We start from the raw sequence: 26,505 nt of genomic DNA on the forward strand, positions 1-26,505 counted from the left end.
CTGCTGCACTGCATTGCTCTTGCATTCATTACTATTTATTTGTTCTTCTAAGCTGTGGAAGACTGAATGCTGTTGATCTTGGTTGCAGTGCAGGGGGAATGGCATTGTCAAGTTTAGTGCCTGCTACTGTCAACTCTCTGTCTTCTCTTGCTAAAAGTTCAGTCACTGGTTTGCAAATTTGGTCTTTGCATGGACTTCTCTTGACCATTGAAGCTGCTGGCTTGTCCTATGTATCTCAAGTTCAGGTATCAGACACTGGTTTGATTTTAAATTTGGCATCTTTTTTTTTTTTTTTTTTTTTTTTTTTTTTTTTTTTTTTTTTTTTTTGAAAGGAAAATTTGGCATCTTTAATCCTTCTTCATACCTAAACAGTTTTATCAAAAAATTTGAAATCCAATGAGCACAAGTTGTTCAAATGATAACTTTTAAACATAAGATTGTTGGTTCCCATTCTCCCATTCTATGGAACTAAGGCTTGAGTTAAGATTTTTGGTACATTTCCATAACATGATAAATAGCATAATAGATGTGGTAACTCTGAAGTTTATAAGAAAGTTTCCTGTCACAAAAACTTGATAATATGTTTGTTTCACTGTTAAGAAATGATTGATATGAGTCTTTTTAATACACTGAAGTTATGAGATCTTGAGTAGACATCAATATGCAATTTAGGTAAAATGGAAACAGCATCTACTGTTGCTCTTGAATATATAAAAATGTTGCTTCAGATGTTCATTAGCAATTGTTAATTAGCCATTATTTTCCAGGAGTCTCCCCTCCCCCCTGTTTTTGTGTGTGTGTGTGTGTGTGTGTGTTTGTGTGTGTGTGACAAATATGACATCTTTATTTAAGCAGAGATTGAACTACTATATTATTTCATTATATTTTTCATGCTGTTGTTGGTAACTTGCATTATGTCCTATTACTTGCTTCAAAATTTGTATATCAATACATTATTACATCAAATAATTTATTTTTGGGTTGCTCTGGTAGGTTTTGAGTAAATTCTGTTGATTGATTTCCTGCTATTATCTTTCTTTTTCAGGCAACACTTGGCCTTGCTACAGATGTTCTTTTGTCCAATGAGATTGGCTCTACTGACCTGCAACAGGGAGTGGGCCGCCTTATAAATGCTATCGTTGCTGTTCTTGGTCCTGAACTTGCTCCTGGAAGTATCTTCTTTTCCCGCTGCAAGGTAGGTTACTTAGATTGCAAGAAACTTGGCATATAGTGCGGACAAAAATTGGCAGTGCCTTTTTGTATTAAAAAAAATTCATGCCCATTCTCTAATGATATTGGTAATTTTCTTGAGCAACTGTAAGTAACAGCAGATGATTTTTCACTTGAAACTGTGAATGTTCTCATTTTCCTTTTTTGTTTTGTTTTGTTTTGTTTTTTTGTTTGTTTGTTTTTTTTTTTTTTTTCATAATATGATGAATATATAATATATTACAATCAATTAATAGATGAATACACAACAATTACCAAAAGTTAAAGCCCCAACCTCTAGGGGAGGGGGGGGGGGGGGGGACTTTCTTGTTTTCTTAATTATGTCTTTTAAGAATTATTATCTTGAGCACGTGTTTCTATTCAGTTTGTCATTGCAGAGATTAGCTCCAGACAAGAAACTGCAACACTTCTCGAGTAAGCCCACTTGGAGAATTTATATATGTAGTGATGTTTTTATGTTTTCTATTGGCAACAAAGAGTGGGTTCACTTCAGCCTAGCTCTTCAAAGTTAGTTAGCTTGTTTTGTTTCTGTTTTCCTTAAAGTTCCTTGTATATTTGACAGGAATGTCCGCTTCACACAGCAACTAGTACTCTTTGCACCACAGGCTGTTAGTGTACATTCCCACATTCAGACACTCCTCCCTACCCTCTCCTCAAGACAGGTACTCTTCTCTTTTTAGCAGGGGACCAGTATGTGTTTCACAGATAATTTTATAAATGTGAATGGTGAAACTGATTGATTCCATTTCCAACAGCCAACATTGAGGCATCTTGCTCTGTCTACTGTTCGACACCTCATAGAAAAGGACCCGGTTGGTAACATGGTTTTTTATTCATCTCCCAAACATTACTTTGAATGTTCCATCTTATCAAGCCATTAGAATCTTTGATGGGACAGAGATGTAAAAGCAGTTTTTTATTTTTAATAAATTTTTAATGTGTTTTTTTTTTTTTTTTTCCTGTGCTATAAAATCTTATTTTCTTAGGTCCTTCTGGACTTCTTTTGTATTTCTAGAAAATCTGAATGCATCTGAGAAAAATAGTTTTGAACAAAATGAGTTGAATCCAACAGAATTATTAAATGCATTTATTCACTTCATAGGATTCAAATTGATTGCACTAAGCTGATGATAGTCACATTTACTAATCATCTTTTATAGGTCTCTGTCATCAACGAACAAATAGAAAATGCATTGTTCCACATGCTTGATGAGGAAACTGATGCTGAGTAAGTTGATTGTTTGATTATGATTGTGAAAAGTATTGTATCAGGCTTTGGGTCTTGGAAGACGCTTTGTAGTCGGTCTTGGATCATTCCTTTAGTAAACATATTATGGAGTATCACATTATCAATTACATTAAAAGATTTTACTAATCCAATGCCAAAAGAAAACAAACTTTTTTGATTGTTAAAGTGTTGTATCAGGCATTGGGTCTTGGAAGATGCTTTTTGGTTGGTCTTGGATCATTCCTTTAGTAAAACTATTATGGAGTATCACATTATCAATAACATTGAAATATTTTATTAATCCAATGACAAAAGAAATGAAAACAAAAAAACATGAGCTGATTTTGTGTATGAAAACTTTTCTTGTTTTCTGTCTAAATTCACCATATTCTTTCTCTTAACATATCAAATTAGTTGTTTTCAAAAAAAAAAAAAACATATCAAATTAGAAACTATGGAAACCTAAGGAGTGTTTACTTGATGTTTGTTCCTCCCTTCACAGATGTCTTTATATGACATTTAGTTCCATTCCCGATGTCTTGTGATTGTGCTTAAATTCGGTCTAGATGATCTTTTATGTGCCATGTACCTAAGTTTGAATTCTATTATTTTGCAGGATTGGTCGCTTAGCTCGTACCACAATCATGCGGTTGCTTTATGCATCATGCCCATCATGTCCTTCTCACTGGCTTTCAATATGTCGCAACATGGTAATATCACATTTTCTGCGCTTAATTGCTTATTGTGTAACCTTCATATTTGACCTGAAGTAGTGTCTCAACTTTGGGTCAGTTATGAAACGAAGACTGTTTTCATGAATTTTTGGAGCTTGAATCATATGTGATTTTCATAACCTTGCCATCAGTTCCAGATTCTTCTTGTATTATTATAATTGTTGTTATTGTTATTTGTTAAGAGTCCCACATTGAAAAAATAAGAGAGAATATATGGGTTTATAAGGTCATGAGTTAGACTAGCTAATTGGTTGGATTCAATCTTTTAGTGTGGTTTGGCCCATGTGCATTATAGCCCAATTGAGTGACCATAGCGCAATCTTAATTTATAACATTGTTGTTGTTGTTGTTGTTATTATTATTATTATTATTATTATTATTATTATTATAATAATAATAATATTATTATTATTATTATTATTATTATTATTATTATGATTGTTGTTGTTGACATGTTATACCAATTCCGGGGAAAAGGTTGATTCTATTGGATTGAGATTGATTACTGACAACTAACATATGGTTTTACTTTTACCTAGATCCTTGCTTTATCATCAAGGGATGCCAAGACTAGGGACAATATGGATAGTGATTCAAGTGGTCCAGGTGGTGAGACAAGATTGCATTTTGGTGGAGATGAGGAGAACATGGTCTCTAGCTCCAAAAGCCAATCTCCTCAGAGTTATGCATTTGGTTATTCCAAAGACAAACACCTTAGATATCGGACAAAGGTTTTTGCTGCTGAGTAAGTGAGCGAACTATTGCTTTTGTGTTATTTTATTTAGACATATTTCAGTACTAGGAAGGATGGTTGGTTATGCAGCTTGTTGCTCTTGAATTCAGATGCTTGAGTCATATACCAGAAGCTGTTGGAAAGAATCCTGCTCATTTTGACCTTGATGTAGCTGGAGGACATCGTTCTGGTGATTGGCTAGTTCTTCATCTGCAAGAGCTCATTTCACTGGCCTATCAGGTGGAAGAAAAAAGAAATCAATAGCATCTTATGACAATTTCTTTGCAATGAAATTTGTAAAATATCTCTCGAAATAACTTGCAGATCAGCACCATTCAATTTGAGAACATGCGTCACATTGGTGTAGCACTTCTAAGTACCATTATGGACAAGGTACCTGTGCATCATTTAGCCATTAATGTGGTTGTTGATCATATAGAAGAGCATTATTCTAATCTTCGTAAAAATGTATTTTTTTCTTCATTCAGTTCCATCTATGGCACCTTTTCCTTTGCATTATTTCAAGTATGATTTGGCTGTGATATTTTATATTTAACATTATGTGTCAGTTTGAAACTGTTTCGGACCCTGAGCTTCCTGGACACCTCCTTCTGGAGCAATACCAGGTCCAAACATTTTTTCCTTATATTATCTGAATCTTTATTTTCTAAGTATACTTATGGAATATACTTAATGTTGTACATTAGCAATGGTGTAAAAGTTAAAATTTCATAATTATGCAAGTACTATGCTACTTGTATTTATTTACTAAAGCATATTTCATATTGATGTTAACAGGCCCAACTTGTTTCGGCAATTCGAACAGCATTGGTCTCATCTTCTGGTCCTGTACTTTTGGAAGCAGGCTTACAGCTTGCAACTAAGGTTTTAAGTTATCAAATACTTTTTGTTTCAAATGAAAATTGATTGCCTAGTGCTGACATGATGACATAAAAATTACAGATATTGACATGTAAAATTGTCAGTCATGACCAACTTGCTGTAAAACGGATATTTTCATTGATCTCTCGACCTCTAAGTGAATTTGATGACCTCTACTACCCATCATTTGCAGAATGGGTATCATGTAAGGTTGGTTGACTCTGGTTCTTGTTTTCTGAGTTTCTCTAACTTTACCAATTTGTTAAGACTGGGCAGTTGTCAGTTTTGACCAACACTTTTTTGATAATCTTCTGTCTAGATCAAAATAAGGCTTCTGACTGCTCATGCCTCTTTGAAATGTTATACATATACATTCTTGAGAAACCAACATAGTGGGATTTCTGATGAGTATCTAGCTTTATTACCGCTGTTCTCTGAAAGTTCAAATGTTCTGGGTATTTACTGGCTCGGTGTTTTGAAAGACTACAGTTATGTCTCCTTCCGTTCACATCCTAAAGAAAGTGTGAGCTCCCAGTTTTGAATTTCTTTCCATCTTATTTTTTCACCCCTTTCTCTGATTTCTATGGGTTAACAACTTTGACTGTGCACTGCAGTGGAAACCATTCCTTGATGGAATTCAATCTTCATTAGTTTCAACTAAATTGTTGCCATGTTTAGAGGAATCCTGGCCCCTAATCCTGCAAGCAGTTGTATTAGATGCAGTTCCTACGAACTTTGTGGCTAAGGAATCTTCTGCTACTTATAATGAATCACAAAGTACCTTCATTTCTGGATACAGCATGGTTAAATTGCGGTTAGAAGACTTTCAATTTTTGTGGGGCTTTTCTGTTCTTGCTCTGTTTCAGGGGCAAGGTCATTCTCTAGGTGATTATATGATGCCGATGGGCTCTGCAGAATCTGAAATAAGGGATGAATCTTCTCTTGATGTGAATTCTGTAGACTCAAAGCTATGTGAGACGTTGTTGCCTGTATTTCATGCTCTGTCTACAGAAAGATTTTTCAGTGCCGGATTTCTGACTGTGGATATCTGTAGAGAACTGGTGCAGGTAATGTGAATGCTCTCTCAATTACAACCCCCACAAATCCCCACTATTTTGCCTCTTAAAGGTTTCCCTTCATTATAGCTGTTGTGATTTACAATTTTTGTGGAGGTTGCACATTTTAGGGTTCTGGGAAGTTTTTGTAAGCTTATTGTGTGCATGATACTATTCCATTGAAGTCATATTTGTTCATACACATGTAGAAGGTGACATTTTAGATCAAGTTCATGTTACTATAGTCTATACTCTATACTAGTTCTAACAATTTTTTCTGTAGTTAGGCAATCTAATTAGACATGTCTGGTTTCCACTCTGATCACTTCTTGCAAATGTATTCAGGCCTTCTCTTTTTCCATTTGTGTCAAAGATGCATGGGACTCTCTTGCTATCTCAGTTTTATCACAGGTACTTATGGCATCCTCCTATAATTTAGTTGGACATGTCCTGGATCAAAATTATGCTTTCACTGTAATATTGTTAATTTTGCAATATGTTATGTGCTTTCATAACCAGATATTGCATAACCTTCATTCTTCTTTTACTCTATGTCTCTATTGATGCAAACTCCTATTTAGCTAATGGCTTATTTTACCCTGTACCTGATCTTATGATAAAGTCAGAAAATGGACTAATTTTTTTTTAAAAGTTACTATGCATGTGCTTGTGTCTTTTTGTGTTGATAAATATGCAATTTGGTTCTAGTGCTTGATGTCTTATTTTTTCCCCTATTTTCTTTGGGCTACTCTAACAGATTGTTCAGCATTGTCCCAAAGAATTTCTCGAGACAGAAGATTTTCCATATCTTGCAGCAGAACTATGTTTGGCATTTTTCTTTAAATTCTTCCTGAGGTACTAATCTGTTTTGACAAAATTGTAGTTCTTATATTATTGTAGTCTTCTACCTTGAAAATCCGTAATATAGTAATAGTTCCTAGCTGTTTTTTGGGTCAGCGATGCAAAATCTCAATACCATTCAGACTGGGAGGATATGATTTCTGTGACACTTACTACTGCTGCAGTGCTTCTGAGGCGGTTTAAACCAAAGGTTGGCAATATCACACTTTATGCTTCTACCTTTTTTCCAGAGGAATGATATTGTGGCTAAGGTTCTGCACTCATCACCTGTTTGAATTATTAAAGTTCTCTGATCATAATTTCTGTACAGATGCGCTTAAAGTCACTATTGGCTTTTACATTGGTTGGTTACAAATGCATTGGGTTTGCAACAACTGACATATTCCTTATAAGAGTTAAAGATTTTGTCCAGTCTATCACTTCTTCATTACAACAATATATTACTGGTAAGTACCTATGATTTGCATAGGAAGTCTCCAGGAGCCTAATATTATGTTGTTTCATTTTCTGTAATTGTATGATGGTGATGGGATCCCCCTCAATTTCTTCTAACAGCTACACCTGACCTTGGAGATGATGAAGTCCAGTACTTCACTACAACTACCAGAGCTTGTCTGAGTGCAAGTGCTAGTTTAATCAAGGACTGTATTGAGAGCATTCACCAATCTGAAAATAAGAAGTCCAACATGTTAAAACTGCTTTTGATGAAGCTTGCTATGTCCTTGGAGCAAACTATTACACTGGCTAAAGTTTCCTTTGAAATTGAACACCACAGAGAAAATGAAGAATATAAACCAATCTTATATACCACATTATGTCATAGCACTCACTGTATCAGGACTGTTCTTTGTGATTCTGAGATACAGGTAACTACCTTATATATTACATGCAACATCAAAGTCACCAATCGCTATTAACCAATTGAGAAAAATTTATGCAGGTTCAAGCATTTGGCTTGCAAGTATTGAAGGGAATGCTACAAAGAGGGACGACTACAGAATCCAACTCTTTCATAATATTTTTTGTTGGGGAACTTATTGAAGATATTATTGCAGTAATCCACAAATCCTTAAAGGTGTGCTTTGCTGTCAAGAATTTATGATTTTCAATTCGTTGTTTGTCACTCTAAAGTGTTATGGTTGTCATTTTATGGCAGAAAGTGATAAATAGGGAAGGGGTGGCCATTATTGGGGAATGCTTGAAAATATTGATGCTTCTCCAGACACTGTCAAAAGATAGTGACAGTCAGAAAGGTCTCATGAATCTTTTCTTGGAAACTATTCTCATGATTTTTACAATACCAGAGGATAATTCTGAGGTACTACTTAACCACACAGTATTTGGCTTTGTTTTATCTGCCGTCTCCGTTTGTCCCTTTACACATAACTGTCCACTTGAATTGCAGGAAATAAGTGATCTTAGGATCATGGCTGTAAAACTGGTCTCACAACTTGCTCAAAATTCTACTTCTGCTGTTTACTTCAAGGATGTCTTACTGGCAATGCCTATAACTCGAAGACAACAACTTCAGGTGATTGTCTTCTCTTAATATTTTTGGTTTATTTCTGTAATTTTTGTAGTAAAAATCTTCCTAAAATGCTGCATGATTTGGGAACTGTTCACACAGTTCTTATCTTTTGATAAATTTTAGTGTTTCATGCTAAATACGAATAGAATAATTCAAAGTAAAGTTCTCGTTTTTGTCAAGATACACAACACTCCTGTTGAATTATATTTTTGCCACAGTATGCCTTGTGAATATAGAATTTTTGTGGGCTGATGTCTTACAAGTATTTGTGAATCTAAATAATTTTTAAGTTTTCGTTGACTCTACTCATTGACAATTGTTGAGGGATTGATAGGTCTGGCGGGTGGAGAATAACCACCACCCGCCAGTTAGGCTGAAGCAAAATATGTGAGAACTAAAGAACAAGAGAATAAAGAGAATATATTATAATGAAAGATTACAATAGATTGTCTCTCTGTATATCTATGTTCTATACTTCAATGGACCTCTATATATACTAAACTAGATACTAAATTAGTCTAGGAAACTACTAATAAGATTAGGAAACTAAGACAACTTTCCTAATATTCAACTCTCCCCCTCAAGCTGGAACATCTGGAAGTTCCAAGCTTGGATTAAAACAAGCACTCTACCTCACTCAAAATTACAAATGAAAATTAAATGCAACTAGAGGATAACAATGCCACCTATACGAAGAATGAATGATTACCAGGAAGAATACAAAAAGCGAACAAAAATGGAGACAGCCTCGGACGGAACTTCATGGATCGAGATTGCAATCCGATCGCCACGCATGCGTCTTGGTTTTCTCAACATTGTTTTCATAACCGGCGAAGACACACCCTGTATGTATTGCAGACATATATATGAGTACGATTAAGGATCTGCAGCACCATACCGGAGAAATCGAATGAATAAACAAACAACTTACGAGAATACTAGCATGTGCATAGATGATAGCGCCGTCATCTGTGCTAATGGCGACATCGGCTCGATATCCTTCATCGAAAAAAAGATCCATCCGGCGGTTCGACGAGGAGGCGAAGGTGCGGCACTGTTTCCTCGTTGGTCTGCTCCGATAATGAATAAAGGTTTCTTCTGCGTACGATGAGGCAGGGGAGGTGGAATCGGCAAAAATGTCGCATGATTCAAATCCAAAAGCTTGCCCATCTTTCCGATATGATCCTCAAATTTCTGCAAATTAAATTTGTTTAATTTCTGTTAAACCAAACACATAAGAAATAAATTAAACAGACGGCATTATTTTTACCTTAAATCCAATGATGTTTGGGAGGAATACGGGACAAGGGAAGATCAAAAAGTACTAATAAGATTAGGAAACTAAGAGAACTTTCCTAATATTCAACAACAATCTGGTAATAGGAGGGATGAGCATAATATCATATGCTGTAATATTAAAACACTGGAGTGTCCAAGCCTTGTAACCTTGCCTATTTATGCATTCTTAGGATATTTAATCTGATTAAAGAGCTCTGATTCAGTTTTCTTTGTTTCTCATTTTTCTGTTACTTAAGTGTTTATTTACTTGTCCCTTTGCTATTTTCAATTGTTTTTGTTTGTACTACCGTGCAGTTCTATGACCTTGATAACCCCGTGATTGTGACTAAAGAAACTTACTTTCCTAGAATGTTTTTCTAGTGTCCATTGAATGTCTGAATGAAAATTGATGTTCACCATGTTTCAGTGAAACAATTTGATATCTTTTACAAATAATCCACTTTCAGGATATTATCCGTGCATCTGTGAATCGAGACCAGAATCCAATCCAGGTGAAATCCACTGGACCACCTATAGTGTTGAAATTACCTGCAAAAATGGAGGAAACAAAAGATCAAAATTTCACCTCTGCATTTCCCACAAAAGAATCTGAAGACAACTCCTTGGAAGAAGAAGAAGAAGAAGATGATGATTGGGACACTTTCCAGTCTTTTCCTGCCTCTGTCAGTGGGGATCCTCCAACTTCTGAAATAGCAGTATATTCGAATTTGACCACGAATACATCAGTTTCATCAGTTTCAGATAGTGATTCGGGAAATAATGACCTTGAGACACAGAATATTTCCGAACCATTGTACATGGTAGACGAACTCAATTTCCAAGATGAAACGGCAGCTGGAGAGACCTATGAATTTGCTACAAGTAGCAGTGACCAGATACAAGAGCCCCATGATTGCCAAGATAATTTAGACCACACTGAGGAACCTGTCACTTCTGAGCAGAAGGGTACCATAGAGCTGAGCCAGGAAGGTGAACATGTCTCACCCATTCAACCTGTTGTTGAGGTGAAAGAAAAAGACTCCGAGTCATCTCAAGGAACAGGGCTAAATATTGTTTCCACTAGTGATTCATCTTTGCCAGAGAGTTTACACGTTACGGAGACACTATCTGATGAGGAAAGTTGTAGAGTTGGAGTAGATGATAGGAATGGAGATAAACCTGCCAAGGAACTTGATGATCAACATTACAAGGAGATAGATATCAAGGACCGAAACATAGATAAAGACTCAATGGATATCCATTCTTCAGAAGATACAAAAGGTTGAAAGAAAGTCTATATATCAGAGAATGATAATCAATAGACTCTGCAAAGGCAAATAATTGGTATGTTGCTTCTCACTGTTGCTGTTTTATGTCCTTAGCAATCATGAGGAAGCATTTTCCCCTACAGACATGCATAATGATACTGGGAATGATAAATCTGACCAATAATACTCCAGAGTGGCCCAAAGTGAAATTTGTTGTTGTTACGCATATTGGTTTACTTTTATTGTAATTTTGAGTATCATATGTATGTATTTCAGAACACTTGGAATGCAAAACCTTTTGCAATGCCAACAATAGATGTGATTAAACATCTCCCTATGGTTAGTCTGTAATACAATCATTTCTTAGACAAATGTTCAGCTTGCTGTATTTTCTGGAGCTATTGTTTTCATTTCAATTCATTTCTTGTTTGCCCTCTTGTTTTCTTCCTCCTGTTGGATCACATATGTCAAGTGGAGCCATGGTGGATGAACAATGATGCTCAGGTGATGGATGAAACTTTCTGCATCCTTCTTCCCTTTTTTCTATACTAGTAATCTGTCCCAAAGTCACAAGGATGACCTATGAAATTGCATGAAATATTGAAATAACTTCTAAATTGATATGCACAACTTAGGGTCAGGGACATTATACTCAACCTCTGCTTAAGGTTTTCTGTTGCTTATTATGTATGCTGCTACCTTATTTGTGATTGCTTTTATTTTTGTCATACATTTCAAACAAAATATGATTTTGCTATAGTATTTCAATGTCATGAAGATGCTCGTTTATGGAAAGGTTCAAATTTACGGAGTTTGACTTTTCAGTGTTGTCAGGAACTAGGAAGCTTACTAAAGTTGTGTTTGCATAGAACACTTTGAGCATCGCCATTAGTGAATCCAAAATGTGCGTGTTTTTTTGTTTGTCGGTCCAAGTAAAAAAGAGAAAGAGAAAGAGAAAGGGGACACCGAGTCATTGGACCTTGCATCTTGCGACTAGACTATCATTGGAATTGGCCAGGATGATAATATATATATATAATTTCAAAGTGCGGCTACAAAATCTCTATCAAGAAATTCCTCCGATTCTCCACTTGACTAACTTGACTTGAAAATTTAGCTATGAAGGGCCTCTGAACAAGGCATTTGACATGCGCGCGGCTTGTTCTTGAAGCCACTCGAAGGGGAGTAGTTATGCTGTGCATCCGTATGCACCATGCATGGTGCATACGGATGCAAAAATGACGTCGTTTTATTAAAAACGCGCGTCTCCCCTTTAAAAAAAAATTCAGGTTCGATTCCCAGCAACAGCATTATGTTGTTCATTCATTCTGGAATTTTAGTTCATAGATTATGGAATTTTAGTTCATTGATTCTGGAATTTTAGTTCATTCATTCTGGAATTTTTAGTTCATAGATTAGATTCTGGAATTTTAGTTCATAGATTCTAGAATTATAGTTCATCGATTTTGGAATTATAGTTCATCGATTCTGGAATTTTAATTCATATGTTGTTGTTGGGAATCGAACCTGAATTTTTTTTTTTTTAAGGGAAGATGCGCGTTTTTAATAAAACGACGTCGTTTTTGCATGCGTATGCACCATGCTTGGTGCATACGGATGCACAACATAATTTGCCCTCGAAGGGCCTCCGATCTTTAATTGGCTTAATATTTGATTTTAGTCCATTTTAACTTGGCTTCTTCAATCCAATTTAGCTTGGCTTGATCACTTGAATATCTTCAATCTACTTTAGCTTATCTTCAATCCACTTTAGCTTGGTTTACTTTAGCTCAGTTTGATCTTCAATCCGAAGCTTCTCTAGGACTTCTAAGGGATCTTCGACGTGTCTTCAACTCTTCAAGTGTGATGTTAGTGTGACCTTTGGAATGTGTTATAGGAGAGAAATATATGAGGCTTTCACTGGAACTCAAATTCTTCAACATTATCTTTATATTATCAATGATATTTAGGATAATATGGATATTTATCCAAAATGTATCTTAACTACAATTGCATCCATGTTCATGATCTTATCACATATTTAAATTAAATAGTTAATTTAAATATATAAATATTTACTTGCTATGCCTGGTTTAATCAATCCTTATAATTTGAATCAACTAGTCTTCAATTGTATTTAATTAGGAGAATTGGGTCAATTTAATTAATTCAAATAAATCAATAATCAGCCAATTATATCAAAATGAAACCCAACACATACGAATAAAACCCATTTTATCTGCTTCAAATTTTCTGTGTCTACAAAAATTGATTCAATTTCTTAGTTTTGTTCTGTCCAGGAAACTTGCGGCACCAGAACTCATTCTTCTTGTGTGGATTGACTGCACTGTATATCTTGATTTTGATCTGGGCGGAGAGCAATTCCAGCGTCAATAGCAATCTGCTTTACAACTTTCACTCTCTTCTCTATGCCTGCAGCAGCTTCATGTGTGGACAGTTTTTCTATCATCTGTACAATTTCATTTGGTGCCCAACAAACATTAAAGTCAATTTCATTTTGGCCCTGTTTGATAAAAAATTGGCCTATAGGCCAATTTTGGCTTATTTGACCACTATTAATTGTTTGATTTAGTTAAAAATATCAATATAAATGTTTGGTTAATTAGTTTTTTGCAACTCCAAAAAGTTAAAATTAAAAAAGCTACTCCTAGCAACTTTTTCAATTAGCTTTTTGAGAAAAGAAATTATACCAAACAGTTATAGCTAATTTACCAAACACTTTTCTACAATCAGCTAATATTATCAAATATTTATACCCTCTAATTAACACAATCAGCTAACAGCAAACAACTATCAGCTAACAGTCATTTTACCAAACAGGGCCGTTATATATTTTTCTACTAATATAATTAAAGTTAAACTATATATACCTTTGGATGTACTCCACAATTCTTGCGCAACTCAACGCATTGAACTGTGAATTCTTGACCAAATCTTGATGCAAAAATGTGTCTTAGTTGTTGAAGCTCTGGGAATTCACCAAATCTTGAAGCTGCAAAGATCAACCCTGATATCCCCTCCCTCAGCTCCTCAGGGCATTCCCTGCATATATACCAACATCATCACACTACTCATGCCATTAAACTAGCTACAACATTATTATTATTTTCCACAAATTAAAACATATGAATTTACACTAACATACATGTTACTATCTAACACTGCCCTTCGTTCAATCAGAAGATGGCAGTAGTTCTCCATCATGGCTAGCGCATCGCACATGTTTTCTTCCTTCATCACCACCACAGCCTTCAATAACACAAAGCCCACAATCAAAACTAAACTAGTGGTAGATAAAGAGAGCGAGGGTTCAACTGTCACTTTAAATGTGTTGTTTGAAGCCCATAAAATGGTAATCTGTTCGCACACTTGAGGGAGCGTGTTGAGCATATAATATATAATTATAAACAGTTCAACTATCAGAGCCCATCAAAAAGTAATCTGCCTGTACACACCTGTAGGGCATGTCGAGTATATAATATATAAATATAGATATGCAGTTCAACTATCAGCTTAACTTAACAATGAAACGTACCCGAAGAAGTGCGCGGTCGTGGTGGCCGAGGTGGAGTAACTGGACAATATCGGAGCGGGCGTAGGAACACCTCACATGATGCTGGTTCTTGAGAATACTAATCCTAGAGATTGCGAGATTAGCCATGCTCTTTACTCTTGATGCCAGGGATTTCCTTCCAAATAGACCCATTTTTCTTTGATTTCTGGGATTTGATGAACTGATTCAAGAAACTAAATGGTATGTTTCTGGTTCCTATATGGCTATAAATTTGTTTGAGTACTCTATATGGCTATATATAGTAGACTTGTTTTGAAAATGTCTAAAAGTTTGGTCAAAGGGTACACGGAAATGGTTCACAAAAATCCCAAATTAAAGGATAATTTATCATTTATGTTCCTATCTGCGCAACTTTGGTATTGGTATCGTGGTTAAGCATAAATTACAATTTTCAATTCAATTCAATGTCCTTGAATTATGCAATCTTCAATTCAATTTTGTAAATGCGTGTTATTTTTAATTGCATTTATTGAGTTCCTATTCACTACATAGACTCTCCAAATTCTACTTCCTCATTTATACTTCTTGAGGTGGCAAATCAGGATTGATTATTTTCATCATGTGGATCCACAAAAAAATTGTCTACATTAAGAGGACGTGAGATGGAGTACAAGTTGGGAGTTTAAAATAGGAGTACACCAAATATTTTCCTTTGCATTATGGTTGAGTCTCCGGTGAAACCGTCCGTCTCACAGATTCTAGATATGTGAGAGAGTCAGAGATAAAAATGTATAGTAATATTTATTTAGAAAATGAAATATTATTTGAGAATAAATTATTTATTACTTGTAATAAAAAATATAATGTTTTTAAATTAAAATACAATATGTAGGGATTGAACAATAACTTATGAGAAAAAGTGTACTATTAATCTGGGATAAATTATATTGATTGATTGTTACTTATCAGAGGAAGTGTAATATTTATAGTGAAAAATGTGATACTTTTAATAATAAAAAAATGTAATACGATACTTTCAATTCAAAATATAATATTAGGAATTGAAAAGTTAGTCTGCACTCGCTTAGCTCAATGGTTTAGTGGACAGTATTTGGAAGAAGAGATACATCACCAGTGTTGTTTTTCTGTGGTGTATATTTGTTGAACTATTGGTGATGTCGCACCGCCGCACCTGAACTCGCCTATATATATATATATATATATATATATATATATATATATATATATATATATATATATATATATATATGAAGGTGTCTTTGCATGAAAACTGAGTCAAAGGGTTGGGTAAATAAAGTCTTAGAACCGATGAGCAACCTGGAAGACAAGAATAAAGAATTGCATTTCATATTTTAATTTATCCCTACTTAGTCTGCTGCTGTCTTACTACGAAGGCTACATTTCCTTTGATCTTTTCAACTTGCTTAATTAATTTGTCATCATAAATAAATAAAATAAAATAAAATAAGAAACCAATTACATAGGCCCTGTTTGGTAACATATATAGTTAGTTTATCAGTCAATTTTAGCTTATTATCACTATTAGTTGTTTGACTTGGTTAAACAATCAATATAAGTGTTTGATTAATTAGTTTTTTGTAACAGCTTATTGCTAGCTCTAAAATGCTAAAATTTTAAAAACTGCTCAAAACAGTTTTTTCGATAAGCTTTTTGAGAAAGTCATTTTGCATATAATCAGTTATCAGCTAATAGCTAATTTATCAAACATCTTTCTGCAATCAAATATAATTGATGAATATCTTAGAATGGGTGAGTTCACTAGTAGAAAGTGCATCCAAATATTTGTTAAGTTATAAATGTCTTGTTTGGGAATGAGTATTTGAGAAGGCTAAATCTTATAGATGTACAAGAAACTAATGTCCATTGGAGACAATATATAGGGGTTGTTAGGGACTATTGGTTGCATGCATTAGGAGTGGTGAAATTTTTTAACCACATATATAGCAAGCCCAATATGCTAGAGGGTGTAGGGAATTTTCTCGATTAAAACTTGAAATTAAAAAGAAAATTCCCAAAATTTTAGTCAACAAACCAACAAAAATTCAAGGCATGTGTCTATGTTCACATCACTTTCCTTAAAATTAATTCGCTTCCTCCCGAGGGTGCTATGAGTGGTGAAACATTATGATAGGATAATCAGACAAGGTACTGGATCCAACCCGAAATGTTCTTGGTCTAATATGAAGGAGTCAAAACAATTAACACAGTCAATTAGTAATGTTCAGAAGTCAAGTAGGGAGGAAATCGAAAGGTGCACTTAACTCAGAGTCCAATACACTTATTACTACTTTATTAGAGTACCTATCGTCTCATCAAAGAGCAGGAGTTATGGAGGAGAGTCCACTTCAATTACTAAGGAGTCATGCACAACACTTATTAGGAGAGTCATTGTACTTATTAGGAAGCCGTTATGTACCCATTATTGTAACCATTACTGTTGTATATATATATACTATAAAAGCTTAGCCCAAGTAACAACAAGGGAGACATGCTCACAAACTTGTGCTCAGAATCATCAAGCAATACCACTTGTTTATTTGATACTCTTTTCAATTCATAATTATTCTCCGGTACATTCTTACCGTCAATTGGTGTTTTCATTGAGAGTCTGATCGAGATCAAGTCTCAAGCAGGCTATCACATACATCCATCTTTCTCGAAACAAACTGAAGCAATGTCACGATTAGGATTAAGCAACGCCCATGGTTCTTGCAACCTCAACCCCAATGGAACCGCTAGTGGACACGCCTGACCAACAAATAAAGCTTGTATGTATATATTGCACAAATGATAAATGAGTATGTTTAGGAATATTTGACAAAATATATAGCGTCAAGATTCAACCCATGTGAGCTCTAGAAGAATCACAAGATTATTATATAGAATATTCGTTTTAGTGACAATCTAGCATATTTGTTCACACAATCCTTTTCCTATACTTATTCTTTGAAAAATGTTTTTATTATATTAGAACGTGTAGACTTTGAAGATTGTTATCTTAAATGGGGAATGATATTTACTTGAATTAATCTTGAAGACCAACAAGTTGTACTCTTTTTCCTTTAATTAAGTTTTGATATAATTTTCTTAATTAAAGATTTTTTAACAAGGCAGCTATTGCAACATGTGAATACAAATATATCATGTACTCTTTTTCTCACTTGTTTTTTCTCATTGAATTTTTGTTAGTGAGGTTTTAACGAGGCATGAATATGATATAGTAATGTTCAAGGAAAGTGTTGTAAATAAATATACGTGAATATTACTAGAGGAATTATATTATGATAATTGATAATACCTCCAAGGCTCCATCCTTTATAAACTTATATATATAGTAGTTATATGCTAACTTTATACACCATGTATATATTGAATTAATTAATGAATAATAAAATATTAATAGTTCTCTCTGTATCTCTTGTCTTCTCTTTTTACTTTACTATATGTTGTCATATATGTTCACACGAGAGGGCATCTAATTTTACAACAAATATAACAATAGAATCCACTTTTAAAATGCAAAACTATTACAGGAATGCAGATCATATAGCCTAATAGTGTATTACTGTCACCTGCATCACTCTTCTTTCCTACCATGAATGTCAATCGCAACAGGCCCAAGCTCCTTACTACCAATCATTGTATAAAATACATTATTTAAAAATATATTATTTGAGTATTGAAAGTATATTATTTTATATACTATCAAATAATATACATTCAGTATATAAATAATGTATTTTTATTATATTAAAAATGTATTTTGTATTCATGAAAAATATATAATCTGAGTATTAAAAGTACATTAGTTCATATAATGTACGATCAGTATACAAATAATATTCTTTTAATATATTAAAAATACTCTTTTTATGGTCCAGGTAATAATTTGCTTCTCACTACTTCCTCCACGTGCATTTGGGCCATTCCTCCTGGTATTTTGATGAGTCTTTTAAAGGGCCTCAGGAAGTAGCCATTCTTCTCACTTCATATTGGGCTTGGTTTTCTGGACTTATCTCCTTCATAATATTGGGTGGCATAAATTATGGCAATTTATATCCTACAGCACGGCGCGCGTTGCAATATGTGCCCAGATGCAAAACGACGTCGTTTTAATTTCTACTTTTTTTTTTTGAAATTTCCCGCCCCAGTGAATGGCAGTAGTTTTTTCTTTAAAAAAAAATCCGCTGTTCAAGAATGTACATAATGTTATACTAGAATACACATAATTGTATACATGAATGTACATAATTATATAACAAAATATACATACTCTTTTTAAAAGATAATACACATAATCTAACATAATACATAATAAACATAAACTTTTAACATAATACACATCAACTATTAACATAATACACACAAATTTTCTGATTCGGATGTACATAATTGTATAAAAAGAATGTACATAATTGAATAAAAAATGTACATAACTGTATGAACCAATACACATAACTGTATGAACAAATACACATAACTGTGTGAACAAATACACATAATCCCAGCAACTTCCTACCGCGCCTCCCAAAACGATCCCAAAACGACGTCAGGCGCGCGGCGCATAGTGCTATGTACGCCGTGGTGTAGGGTATAACGATTGATAAATTATGCTGTGTAACCGTGTAAGGTGGACACGGTTCTAAAACGGCCTCGTTTTACATCAAAATGATACTGTGTCAACTAAAAACAAATTTTTTTTTTCGTCGTAAACGGCGTTTGTCTTCAGAAGTCTATGTTCATAATTACTGGACTCTATGTTCATAATTTTTGAACTCCATATTCACAATTATTGAACTCTATATTCATAATTACAGAACTCTATGTTCATAATTATAGAACTCTAGAAGTCTCTGTTAATAATTATTGAACTCTATACTCATAATTACTGAAATCTATGTTCATAATTTTTGAACTCCATATTCACAATTATCGAACTCTATATTCACAATTACAGAACTATATGTTCATAATTATAGAACTCTATGTTCATAATTTTTGAACTCTATATTTACAACTGCAGAACTCTATATTCACAATTAATATTTGATGTCGCTGAATTCTTTTGACAATTTTTTTTTTTTAAAATAATCCGATTGGTGGAAGGAAAACGGTGCCACTAATGGTACCGTTACTCCTGAATTACAAAACGGCGTCGTATTGGACCCATGTCCACCTTGCAAGGTGGACACGGGTCCATGGCATAACAACTCGTATTGGGTCACTTCCGACTAGAATTGTTTTGGATCATAAATTTGTCTATTCACTTGGATATTTGTAATGAAAAATGAAATACACTCTTGTAAATCACACAAAAGAAAGATAAATCACACTTAAAAGATTCTATGTGACGAGTTTGATCAAAAGAGTATTGACAAGAATCAAATCCGTAATCTTTATATATGAGAATCATATTTCACCCACTCAATCACCCTTTTTGGGAAGTCATCACACTCATTTTTAACTTGTAAGAGAATCATATATATATATAGTCTATTGTATGTTGTTTTATGCATGTATTTTTGGAAAAGTAAAAGATAACTTTATATATATATATATATATATATATATATATATATATATATATATATATATATATATATATAGGGATGCACACAGGTGCGAATAAGTGCTCAGGAGGGAAATGCGAACGAATCAGCGCGCGACACGTGTCCAGATCTAATAACTTAAAAAAATGCGGTGACATTTTCGTAAATAATTGAACATCGAAGTGCAAGTAAAATCAACCACAAGTGCACCTACTTTCACCTATAAGTGCATGTAATTTTGCCTTGTTAGCATTCACTTTCCGCAAACATTCATGCTCTTGGGTGTGCTTATAACTATATGTGCAACTATTTATAACTATAGGTGCAACTACTTATAACTATATGTGCACCTACTTTCACCTATAAGTGCATGTAATTTTGCCTTGTTAGCATTCACTTTCCGCAAACATTCATGCACCTGGGTGTGCTTATAACTATATGTGCAAATATTTATAACTATAGGTGCAACTACTTATAACTATAGGTGCACCTACTTTCACCTATAAGTGCATGTAATTTTGCCTTGTTAACATTCATTGATCTGAGTTTAGCGGGTAGTAATACCCCTGAAAACCACTTGCAAACATTCATACACCTAGGTGCAACTACTTATAACTATATGTGCAACTACTTAGAACTATAGGTGCAACTACTTAGAACTATAGATGCAACTAAGTATTGATGCTCACTGTAAATTTTTACTTGCACTTATAATACATTTTACATGCACTTGTAATACATTTTACTTGCACTTCGATGTTCAATTATTTACGAAAATACCACCGCGTTTTTTTAAAAAATCAGTGTTTCTCATCCATTAGATCTGAACACATGGACGAACAGAATTCATTCCTATTTCGCGCCTGGGCGAAGCATTCGCACCTGAGTGCGATTATATATATATATATATATATATATATATATATATAATACAAAAATCAATGAGTGTCATATAAAAAATGCATCATGGTCCACGATATAAGTAACTATTGCTATTTTCAATTTGTCAACTTTATTTGTAATGAAAAATGAAATATAGTCTCATAAATATAATCACACAAGATCACGTGTAACAAGCTAGTTTGCCATAATCATGTTATGTTGCGCACACTTGGTCACTCCTTTTGGGAGAGTCACACTCATTTTTAACTTGTAAGAAAAGTATATAAAGTCTAATGTATATATGTTGTTTTATCCTGTAGTTTTGTAAAAGTAAAAGATAACTTTGAGCCACACTCATTTATTAGCCCACAAACCACACATGAAAAAATAAACCACACTATTAGAAAGATCAGATGTGACGAATTTGACCAGGTATACTAGGAAGATTATGTTTGACGAATTTAACCACTAGAGTGTTTTGAAAAAAACCCAACTTTAATTGTGACCTTCAATAGATACGAGAATCATGTTTCAGCCACATACTTAGCCACTCATCCCAGGACAGTCCCAGTCATTTTTAACTTGGAAGATCAGATAAGCATATATAGTCTTGTAGATTGATGTTGTTTATGCATGTAGTTTTGTAAAAGTAAAAGATAAGTTTATGAGTCACACTCATTCAGTCATTTGTAACTTGTGAAGAGAATTGGAAGAATAGTCTCATCATTTATATGTTGTTTTATGCGTGTAGGTTTGTAAGGAGTTGATGTTTGATTCATCAAGCTAGCAATGGAGAGTTGTTGCAAACAAGGCAGCCAACCCAAAACACGTACTTTTAATTTGATACGCCGTGATCTGATCTGGTTGAATTAGTACTATAGGTTGACGGCCGGGGCGGGGCGGCTCATCATGAAACACACCGCGCCACTGTCCATTCAGGTGTGAAGTTATTAGCAGCCATATATCTCGTAGCTTCAATTCCTACTGTTTGACTAATGCATTCACATCTTTTTCTTCCCGGCCTGATTGATGTTCATGGCTGCTCATCATCGTCGTACGTCAAAAGTCAGCAAGAAAATGTATGAAAAGATAGAATTAATGATATTTTAATCATTTGATTGATCTGATGTTCTCTAGCTAGCAGCCTTCCGTCATTCATGACGCCTTTTCTACATCTCCGCTTTGTTCATTCATCTTCACATCTAGCTTACTTGTACACAATATTTCTCTCTCTCTCTCTCTTTGAAAAGTGTGATGCTACTATTGGTCTAGACGAATAAAAGTGTACAAGAATAGGATCGGAGTTGAATAAACTTTTAAAAGTTTTTGGAATGAGGTTCAAATTGGCCACTGAATCTAACCTGAAAATGCAATTAGACTATTGAACAAAAAACATGTGCAATTAGGCCACTAAATACTTTAAATGTATGTAATTCCACCTGATAGCAGGTTACCATCAATTTTAGCAGGTTACATGCTTACTTGACAGCTGAGTTGGCATTTTTAATAATTTTTAAATAATTTTTAATAAATTTTAATAATAAATTTATAAAAAAAAAAAACGACGGTGGCCGTTGGCCACCCGTTGTTTTATTTTTAATTTTTAATTTTTTTAATTTAATTTTTTCAATTTTTTAAAATTTATTATTAAAATTTATTAAAAATTATTTAAAAATGCCAACTTAGCTGCCACGTAAGCAGGTAACTTACTAAAATTGATGGTAACCTGCTATCCGGTGAAATCGCATACATTTGGTCCATTTGGAGTGTTTAGTGGTTTAACTGCACGTTTTTGGAGTGTTCCGTGGCCTAATTGCACTTTTTTTTTTTTCGTTTAGTGGTCTAATTGCATTTTCAGGTTAAGTTCAATAGCCAATTTGAACCTTGTTCCAAAGTTTTTTTTAAGTAAAAATAATCAAAGTATTTTGTAGTGAAAGTCTTAATTAAATTTGTCAAATATGTAGTATAGCTTGTTTTGTATTTGCTTTATAAAGTGTACGGAAACATGTGTGTGATTTGGATCGTTTTGCAAGTAAATAAGGAGAGTAGAGAAGAGAGATTGAGATAATATTTTTGTAGCAGTTCAAAAACTCATACTCCACTCTCATTCTTTTTAATACTAAGGAGAATTTCACTAGTACGATATAAATACAAGCAAAAATATAACCATCCATACTAGTTTCAAATAAAGCTAGCCAACTAGGTTACTAGCTATCTCCTTAACAATTTTTGGAATGACTTTCTTCACAAGTTTGCATGCTCGTCACTACTCAATCTTTCACTCTAACTAAGGGTCATCCACCAAGTCATCTTCAGTAAAGATCTCCAACGTTCTAACCATTGAGAGAAAGATTTTTGTCCTAAAATGGTTGGTCAAAATTTAATTTAATTTGGATGATTTTTTGAAACTTATAATGCTTAAATAAAAGTTTTAGATTGCATGTGTAGTACTCATGACAATATATATAGTTCTAGATCTTCTAGTTCTTCCAATATAGTGCCTTCTACACTCACACCTTCCATGACAGAATCAACACTTGTACATATATTTATGGCCTCACCAAGGATGGATGAAGAATCTACTGCTTGCCCTTAATTAGCTAGAATTGCTGCTACTATCTATTTGAGCAAGTTCAATGAAGTGTCTTCATCAATTTGTTTAGGCGTCTCATTAATTTTATTTTTATTTTTTATTTTTTAAAAAATTGAAGCTAGCCTAAGGTCGGTTAGTTAGTGGTGTCAAAATCAAATGCTTACTACTATATTGAAAGCTATAGCTAGTAGCAAATGTGCAGTTCTATTTTCTTATATTTATGTAGCAATAAGCGCTACTGTTAGCCTTAACTACACAACATGCTCTCAACTACTCTAATACCAATTATCAAGATCAAGCAGTTACCACTACACCAAAAGTTATAACTAATATCGAAGACACAATTTTATTTCTTAACATTTGTATGGTAGTCAGCGTCACGTTTCAATGGCAGAATACTAGACTTGGCTCTCTGAGTCGCTGTCCAACAAGAGCCAAAGAAATCAATCGTTATACCGTGCACCAGGCACATAGCAATGTGTGCCCCACGCCTCCCAAAACTACGTCGTTTTGGTGCATTGTCAAAAAAAAATTCTGTTATGTTTCGAATACACATAAACTCATAACAGAATACACAGAAACTTATAACTAAATACACATAATCTAACATGATACATAATACACAGAAACTCTTAACTGAATACACAAAAACTCTTAATTGAATACACAAAAACTCATAACACAATACACATAAACTTTTAACTGAATACACATGATGAGATTTTGACGAACGAAATGACGTCAGCAATTGAAATGCGCGTGTTTTGTGCTAGGCACACATTGCTATGTACACCACGATATAAATTGCCCAAAGAAGATAGTACATACTTTCGAGACTGAGAAATTAATATTTTAGTTGAGGAGGGCCTATTAATTCTGTGCAGAATTAAATTATCTTCAATTCCCAATGAGTAGAATTAGGTCAACTAGTTTGGTTTTCATCATTTATAAGTTATAATGAAACCCTTGCGAAAAACTAAAGGTCAAGTTCTCTTCTTGGAGCCTCAGATCCGTTCATTGCCTTCCATTTCCGAATTTCTTTAACCAAAGTGCAATACAGTACCAAAGCTTATAAATTACTACAAGATATTAAGCACTACAACTAAACTAATTTTAGTAACAAAAATCTAAACTTATATATATATATATATATATATATATATATATATATATATATATATATATATATATATTTGAGTTCAAATGAGGACAAATATATTATAGAGGACTCTGAGGACAGATGTAGTGTGTGCCATTAGCATGTATGTCGTGTGCATGGCCGACTATAGTCGTGTGCCACAGTTTGTATGTTGTGTGCATGGATTTGTTAATTAATAGAGCTTGTGTTTGAAACCTGATGTTTACATGTATTCTTGTGTGCCATTATGTATTAAATTGTGTGCCTGATATTAATTTGTTATGTGCCCATTATTTGTCCGCACAGTCCTCTATATATTGTTGTTAACCAGTGAACCTATGTATTATTGTGCACTGTTGGTCTTGCTCAATTTTGTGGTTTATAATGATAACTTTTGGGAAGAATGATAACTTTCGCTTCCGCTACTACGAATTAAGTTTCTCGTAGATTATTCTCTATACAGTTAGATCATATTTAGATCTCACATCTGCTACCATCAACCAATATATGATAACTTTTGGGAAGAATGATAACTTTAATTATTCGAATTATTGTAATTTATAAGTGTAATATTTTAATTCATTTGTCACTTGTGAGATGATGTGATAGTGCATGTTTCAAAGCTATTCATTATGCTTTGAATGGCCAACGAACCACATGCAATAAGTTTCATGTATTATATGATTTTATTCAATAATGTAGTTTATATATTTTAATTTTGTTTAATTTAATTCTTTCTTCTCCCAAGTTTAATTTAATTCCTAATCATTAGAAACAATTAATTAAAGACATTCATTAACATCATTAACTAACCATTAACTTGCTAACATCAATATAATATGGTGTGCATGTCATGTCAACTTAAAATTTATTTTTTTAATATTTCAAAGTAATTAATTTAATTAAAACATATTAATATCTAGGTTTACAAAATAAATAATAAATAATACATTCAACAAATTGTGAACCCTGAAAATAATATCATTTCATCCCACTCAACTAAATGACTAACTTAATATCATTGTGTGAAATTTAATTAAAAATCATATTATTAAGCTGGGATCTGTAACAAAATTTATTTGTGTCTAAAGAAAAAGTTTCATATAAACTAGAATAAACTTAATTTTTAATAAATAATTTATTTGTATATTTATAGAGAAATTAATATTGATAATTAAAATTTTAAATTTTAAATTTTAAATTTATTGTTATCTATAATTTTTTTTTAACTATTAACACTTTTTAAATTTTGTTTTAAAATGCGTGTGGTGTTTCAAAGGCCTACTATCTAGTTTCATTAAAGTAATGTTGAAGTATCATTTTAATGTTAAAATATGTCAATGACCATGTGGTCTAGTGGCACGAAGTGGCTCTCTATAAAGGGAGGTTATGTGTTTGATCCACACTGCCTTGACTCTTTGTGACCGAGTCAGTAGTACTAAAGATAATGTTGTTTCTGAGGCATGACTTAGAGCATTCCAAAAGGGGCTTTTGAACCAGGTTTTGAGAAATTTTGGGTGAGGGGGAGGAAAGAAAGGGGAGAGAGAGAAATGGTTGGGGTGTCCTGCAAAAATGGGGATTTTGCATAGATAGTGGGTCCCACTGACAGAGAGAGAGAGAGAGTTGTGCCTCACGTGTGTGAGGCGCAACTCTCGCACCCAGGCTGGCACGTGCACTGCACGCGCAGCGCTCGCCTAGGCGCGTAATTATATATATATATATATATATATATATATATATATATATATATATATATATATATATATATATATATATTTTTTTTTTTTTTTTTTCTTTTCCTCTCCTATTTTCTCTTTCACAATCACACCTGTAAAACCTCCTCAAAATCTTCACACTATTAAGGATGCCATTAGCTTGTTTTGTCGAGAAAAATCCCGAATTTCAAGAAATGAAGGAGTTCAAGTAGAGATCACAAGCAATCACATAGGCAAAAACAAGCTAAGTTATC

The 26,505-nt window shown here is 33.7% G+C and overlaps 2 protein-coding genes and 2 long non-coding RNA genes across 5 annotated transcripts in view; 1 reads left to right on the plus strand and 3 right to left on the minus strand.

The window, feature by feature from the left end:
• The window catches only part of LOC109151217, a 20,268-nt gene extending 18,653 nt beyond the window's left edge, over nt 1-1,615 (minus strand). Inside the window, exon 1 of the long non-coding RNA XR_002049266.1 lies at nt 1,533-1,615. This is a non-coding gene — a long non-coding RNA (uncharacterized LOC109151217). The remainder of the gene's footprint in view (nt 1-1,532) is intronic.
• The window catches only part of LOC109151200 (HEAT repeat-containing protein 5B), a 22,180-nt gene extending 10,951 nt beyond the window's left edge, over nt 1-11,229 (plus strand). Inside the window, exons 25-49 of one of the 2 annotated variants that reach the window (XM_019299116.1) lie at nt 89-245; nt 1,046-1,195; nt 1,595-1,644; nt 1,793-1,892; nt 1,986-2,042; nt 2,391-2,458; nt 3,075-3,168; nt 3,732-3,937; nt 4,036-4,165; nt 4,250-4,318; nt 4,495-4,551; nt 4,724-4,810; nt 4,889-5,017; nt 5,127-5,330; nt 5,422-5,874; nt 6,208-6,273; nt 6,620-6,717; nt 6,820-6,913; nt 7,034-7,169; nt 7,279-7,589; nt 7,664-7,798; nt 7,880-8,041; nt 8,129-8,254; nt 9,997-10,794; nt 10,831-11,229. In XM_019299116.1, the coding sequence (XP_019154661.1) occupies nt 89-245; nt 1,046-1,195; nt 1,595-1,644; nt 1,793-1,892; nt 1,986-2,042; nt 2,391-2,458; nt 3,075-3,168; nt 3,732-3,937; nt 4,036-4,165; nt 4,250-4,318; nt 4,495-4,551; nt 4,724-4,810; nt 4,889-5,017; nt 5,127-5,330; nt 5,422-5,874; nt 6,208-6,273; nt 6,620-6,717; nt 6,820-6,913; nt 7,034-7,169; nt 7,279-7,589; nt 7,664-7,798; nt 7,880-8,041; nt 8,129-8,254; nt 9,997-10,794; nt 10,831-10,851 (3,958 nt within the window). In that variant the 3' untranslated portion in view covers nt 10,852-11,229. Of the gene's footprint in view, nt 1-88; nt 246-1,045; nt 1,196-1,594; nt 1,645-1,792; nt 1,893-1,985; nt 2,043-2,390; nt 2,459-3,074; nt 3,169-3,731; nt 3,938-4,035; nt 4,166-4,249; nt 4,319-4,494; nt 4,552-4,723; nt 4,811-4,888; nt 5,018-5,126; nt 5,331-5,421; nt 5,875-6,207; nt 6,274-6,619; nt 6,718-6,803; nt 6,914-7,033; nt 7,170-7,278; nt 7,590-7,663; nt 7,799-7,879; nt 8,042-8,128; nt 8,255-9,996; nt 10,795-10,830 lie in introns of those variants that run through there. The other variant, XM_019299117.1, reaches the window with a different exon arrangement.
• LOC109151216 lies at nt 5,941-9,591 on the minus strand. The gene is made up of 4 exons (XR_002049265.1): nt 9,522-9,591; nt 9,183-9,445; nt 8,961-9,094; nt 5,941-5,952 (listed from the first exon to the last, which is right to left on the minus strand). It is a non-coding gene; the product is annotated as an uncharacterized LOC109151216 (long non-coding RNA).
• A 1,826-nt stretch (nt 11,230-13,055) lies between the features above and the next one.
• On the minus strand, nt 13,056-14,570 carry LOC109151214. Its single transcript, XM_019299138.1, has 4 exons — nt 14,354-14,570; nt 13,964-14,067; nt 13,689-13,860; nt 13,056-13,267 (listed from the first exon to the last, which is right to left on the minus strand). The coding sequence occupies exons 1-4, from the start codon at nt 14,522-14,524 to the stop codon at nt 13,118-13,120; spliced, it is 597 nt and encodes a 198-aa protein (XP_019154683.1). The 5' UTR covers nt 14,525-14,570; the 3' UTR covers nt 13,056-13,117.
• Between the last annotated feature and the right edge of the window lie 11,935 nt (nt 14,571-26,505).

Source organism: Ipomoea nil, unplaced genomic scaffold, assembly GCF_001879475.1.
Source record: "Ipomoea nil cultivar Tokyo-kokei standard unplaced genomic scaffold, Asagao_1.1 scaffold2283, whole genome shotgun sequence".
Taxonomy (NCBI): domain Eukaryota; kingdom Viridiplantae; phylum Streptophyta; class Magnoliopsida; order Solanales; family Convolvulaceae; genus Ipomoea; species Ipomoea nil.

Bases quoted from the DNA above. Each gene is read 5' to 3' on its own strand.
- LOC109151214 (XM_019299138.1), bottom strand. From the start codon at position 14,524: ATGGGTCTATTTGGAAGGAAATCCCTGGCATCAAGAGTAAAGAGCATG. The intron at 13,861-13,963 runs GTATGTTAGTGT...GTATATATGCAG, and splicing joins GCAGTGTTAGATAGTAACAT to GGAATGCCCTGAGGAGCTGA. The intron at 13,268-13,688 runs GTATATATAGTT...GAAATTGTACAG, and splicing joins ATTGTGGAGTACATCCAAAG to ATGATAGAAAAACTGTCCAC.